General features: G+C 35.1%; 1 protein-coding gene across 1 annotated transcript; it reads right to left on the minus strand.

Annotated features, from left to right (window-relative positions):
• Window positions 1–1,607: 1,607 nt before the first annotated feature.
• LOC106298146 (replication protein A 70 kDa DNA-binding subunit B-like) lies at window positions 1,608–3,606 on the minus strand. The gene is made up of 9 exons (XM_013734227.1): window positions 3,387–3,606; window positions 3,207–3,303; window positions 2,998–3,023; window positions 2,839–2,923; window positions 2,573–2,708; window positions 2,300–2,478; window positions 2,103–2,214; window positions 1,850–2,026; window positions 1,608–1,769 (listed from the first exon to the last, which is right to left on the minus strand). The coding sequence occupies exons 1-9, from the start codon at window positions 3,604–3,606 to the stop codon at window positions 1,608–1,610; spliced, it is 1,194 nt and encodes a 397-aa protein (XP_013589681.1).
• Window positions 3,607–4,381: the final 775 nt, after the last annotated feature.

The following is a 4,381-nucleotide window of genomic DNA, read 5'->3' on the forward strand; positions in this document are numbered from 1 at the left end:
TTTTTTATAAAGCTTAGAAAATCAATGGGATGATTGGTTGGTTGATACATCCTATAAAGAAAACGAAAACTATAGGTGGTTTGACTATTGTACATCGATCGATGCATGATGTAAGTTGACTATATAAAACTTGAGCATGATCATTTCAAACTAAAGCGTAGGTAGGTTATATGCATTTGTTATATTGTAGTTAATATATTTTAAATATTACATAAGTCAAGTGATTCACGTTTTCGTAAAAATAAAATTCAAGTTCATTATTGGGTCGTACTCGTCCGTAATAAGCTACGTTAAATATGATGTATTTTTAGGTTCATTTAATGACATTAAGTTTAAATTTGATTAAGAAAAACTCATTAATTTAACTGGAAAAGACAAGCATTAAAATAGGTAGGTTCATTTAATGATATTAAGTTTAAATTTGATTAAGGAAAACTCAAAAGACAAACGAATTATATTAATTATTCTAACTTTAAAATGTTTAAATGTTTGTATGGTAATATATATTAGATTAGGTAGTTCTATGATTAGTTTCCTTTTAAAAACTTAAATAAAAGAAAATTCAAATAGCAACAACCAATCAAATTAAGAGAATTAATTCTAAACTTTAATTTTCAACTTCACTTATGAATAACTCCTAAGCAAAAGTCATTCAAGTGACTTCTCAATTAATATATAACTAGGTGGCCGGTCCGCACCCTGTGTGGGCATAAAAAAATTCAAAATATGGAACAAATCTTATATAGTTTTAGAAGTAACGGATTTTATAACATAATTCCACCGTCTTTGGGAGAATTCATCAGCCATGAAAAAAAGCAGGTACTCAATATTTGAGATGGACGAGAGGGAACAAAGTAACTTCAGTATGAAGAGGCAGATATTGTGTGTATGTATAATTGCAATGTCCCAAAATAATTTGTGTGTTTACGAAGATACTTTCATTCAAAATATGGAATAATAGTGTATAGTTTTAGAAGTAACAGATTTTATATTATCATTAATTAGAATTGTATTGTATATGTGTCGTAATTCTTTATTTTAGGTGAATATTATTTTTTTCCATTAATAATTAAAAAATATTTATGTAGACATATTAAAAGAAAATATAATAAAAATCAAAATCAAAATATTATCCATAAACAATATAAATTATGAAGTACAATTCTCGAAAAATAAAGCAAAATCAATTAGAAACCTGCAAAAATTAAAATAAATTTTGTAAGCAATTTGACGGGTTAACATTATTTGATAGATTTATAAGTTTCTAAATATAAGTTAACATGAAATAATATTAAATTGACATACAATCATCGAAATAGTCAGAAAATGGGATGCTCCTGAATACAATCGGTCTCCTAACTCATCACTACCCATCTGGCAAATACAAAAAATAAATAATTGTAATAGTTTATATACTAAAAAATTTGTATTTGAAAAGAAAGTAGATTAAAATTATGTACTGTGACTATGGAATATTCTGAAAAACTTGTTTGTAGACAACATTCAATGTTTTTGTCTGCGTTTTCCCTTCTTTACCAGTTATTAGGATTTTAAATCCAGATCTCGACTTAAAAATAGAAAGTAAAGCTTTTTTAAAAAAGGACAGATCACTCGCCCTTGAGTTTCTTTTGAGCGAGTTTCTTGTTGACAGAGTGTTGATCCTCAAGGCAATTGTCTTCATCTTGTTTGATTTTTCTTTTGGACAAAGGAGTTTCTGAAAAACCACCAGAACCAGAGAAAATATCATCTGCGGACTCCAACATTAGGACCTGCAAGAGACAGATTTAATCGAATCAATATCATGCTAATGTAACAATCAAATTCTTCGCAATTATAATCAGTGTAATACCGGTTTAGGAGGCAAATCAGCAAATTCCTCAACCATTTCACGGTCATCAGTAGCCAATCGAACAACATACTGAGAGCTCTTTCCTTTGATGTTATCAGCATCAACTGAAATCTCAAAAAGGACTCTCTTACCAAAGAGATCGTTAACTGCTTCTGGTAAGAAGTTTTCATCTTCATTCTACAATTACATAGAGATAGGTTAAACAAAAGAATTTATTGTGTTAATTGATGTACAATGGTATTTATAAAAGTACCTCGTCATAGAGTTCAGCGGCAGAATGACGCACAATTTGTTGAGCATTAGCATCAAACAAAAGAAAATTAGCCTCACCGCTATCGTCCTTAACATGTGCAATTAATTTGAACCTGAAAACAAGAGAATTAAACGTCACATATCATTTCGATGACAATCTACCTTACTAAAATGTGTGTATATCTAAAAATACAATACGTGGGAATGACATCATTGTGTTCTTTATCACATGTATTGCAGAAGAACAAAGAACGGTTATCAGCATCAACATTGGTTGTAGGCATCACTTTTTTGTTGTGGTATTTGCAACTTAAATATTGCCAGCCACGTTCAGTATCAATTGTTTCAATAGTGCCCAGAGTGACAAAAGTGCCAACCTATTCGGCAATGACAATATGTTAAAAGCATTGATAACAAATGGAATATACTCATGTGTAAAGTATTAAAAAGTGAAGGGTGTAGTCTATATACCAGGGTACTACCAATGATCTCTCTTATGGTTAGCCTCTCATTAAGAACAAAAAACCTGGCACAAATAGATTTAGCAGTACCAACAGACCATTGGCTACTATCGTTGTTGGTAAGAGCAAGTGAATCATTAGGGAGACTGCCAAATCAAATAATCACACATAATTTAAAAACGTTTCAGTTAAAAATGACGTTCACAAATTAAAAAAGATCTAGTTCCAGTATGGAACTCCTCAATAGGTCTGGAACATAAGAAGCTAGAGACGTACCTTGCTTTGAACTCCTCAATAATTTCAAGTGTTGGGTTGAGCAAAATATGAGTTGAATTATACCCGCTAGATATAGAGTAAGCACCTACAAATTATTTTGATCTTATTAATATGTTATGCGAGTAATAATTTGACACAAATAGAAACAACATTATATACCTTTCCACTCTTTAACAGAACAGAACCTGATAACACAAATAATCATCGTGGACATGTTACTCATACTGTAATTGTATACTTCTTTAGCATAACAACTCCACAAAGTACACATCATCTTCACATTACTGTATAATATAAACTTAAGTTAAAATACAGATTATAGATGTTTAGATAGCAAATTAAGGAAAAGATAAACAACTTAATCTTACTTTGGGTCACGCAACTCAATCAAGAGCCTCATGTTATCCTTTCCTTTTATTATTTTGTTTTCCAGAGACCCAAAGTTAACTATTTGGCCAAACACATCTACATAACAAAAACAAGCGTCAAATCAGGAACAAGTATAACAAAAGTGACAGACTCTTTAACCGTGTAAGAAACTGACTCACCAACCAAACAACTATGATCAAGATTTCCACCAAGAATATCGGAGAAGTCCGCGAAATAATTTTCGGGAACTGCACTTGGAAAATCATCAGCTTTTCCAACAAATGTTGTTTGAAAGAAGCCAATTTTGTACGGATGTGGCGTTGTACGGTATTCACCAATAGCATTGTACACTTTGAACAACTGGACGACAATCGCATCTCCCTCGCTGATATCTTGCATATTTGCATTGTTTTAAGCTTCCATTTTGTACATAATGATCATATAGAATAAGAGTTTAGCATCTTTAGGATCCATTTTGCATTCATATGTATTAATCAGGTATTGGAGCATCCTTTGGAGTGATTGGAGGTGTTTAGAAGCATTGTGGTCCAAGAGGAGATGGAAATTGAAGTTGGTTTGAGTTCAGGCGACTACGACGCGGGTTGAAGGCACGCAGGATCACTCACCCGCGCGCACGGAGCTGGAGAGGGGTAAGCGACGCGGGTTGAAGGCACGCGGGATCACTCACCCACGCGCACGGAGCTGGAGAGGTGATACGACGCGGGTTGAAGGCACGCGGGATCGCTCACCCGCGCGCACGGAGCTGGAGGAGCGAGTACGACGCGGGTTGAAGGCACGCGGGATCCGTGACCTGCGCGCATGAAGAAGCAGCATCATCGGATAACTCACCCGCGCGCACGGAGCTGGAGGAGCGAGTACGACGCGGGTTGAAGGCACGCGGGATCCGTGACCTGCGCGCATGAAGAAGCAGCATCATCGACAGTCTAACGCGGGGTAAGTGACGCGGGGCGAGCTACCCGCGCGCATGAAGTGCAGCCACTCGACGCTCCAACGCGGGTTAGGATCGCGCGGGTTGTAGCCGTCGACTCCTACCCGAGTCGAGACTTATCCTTAGTCGATTCTAAACATTTTTTATGGGCATTTTAGACTTTTTAATGGAAACCATTAGGTTTTCCAAGGACATATAAATACTCTTGTAATCCCAAAGTTGGGA

This window comes from Brassica oleracea, chromosome C6 (genome assembly GCF_000695525.1).
Source record: "Brassica oleracea var. oleracea cultivar TO1000 chromosome C6, BOL, whole genome shotgun sequence".
Taxonomy (NCBI): domain Eukaryota; kingdom Viridiplantae; phylum Streptophyta; class Magnoliopsida; order Brassicales; family Brassicaceae; genus Brassica; species Brassica oleracea.

Bases quoted from the DNA above. Each gene is read 5' to 3' on its own strand.
- LOC106298146 (XM_013734227.1), bottom strand. From the start codon at position 3,606: ATGCAAGATATCAGCGAGGGAGATGCGATTGTCGTCCAGTTGTTCAAA. The intron at 2,709-2,838 runs GTACGTCTCTAG...TTGATTTGGCAG, and splicing joins ATTGAGGAGTTCAAAGCAAG to TCTCCCTAATGATTCACTTG. The intron at 2,027-2,102 runs GTACTTTTATAA...ATGTAATTGTAG, and splicing joins CCGCTGAACTCTATGACGAG to AATGAAGATGAAAACTTCTT.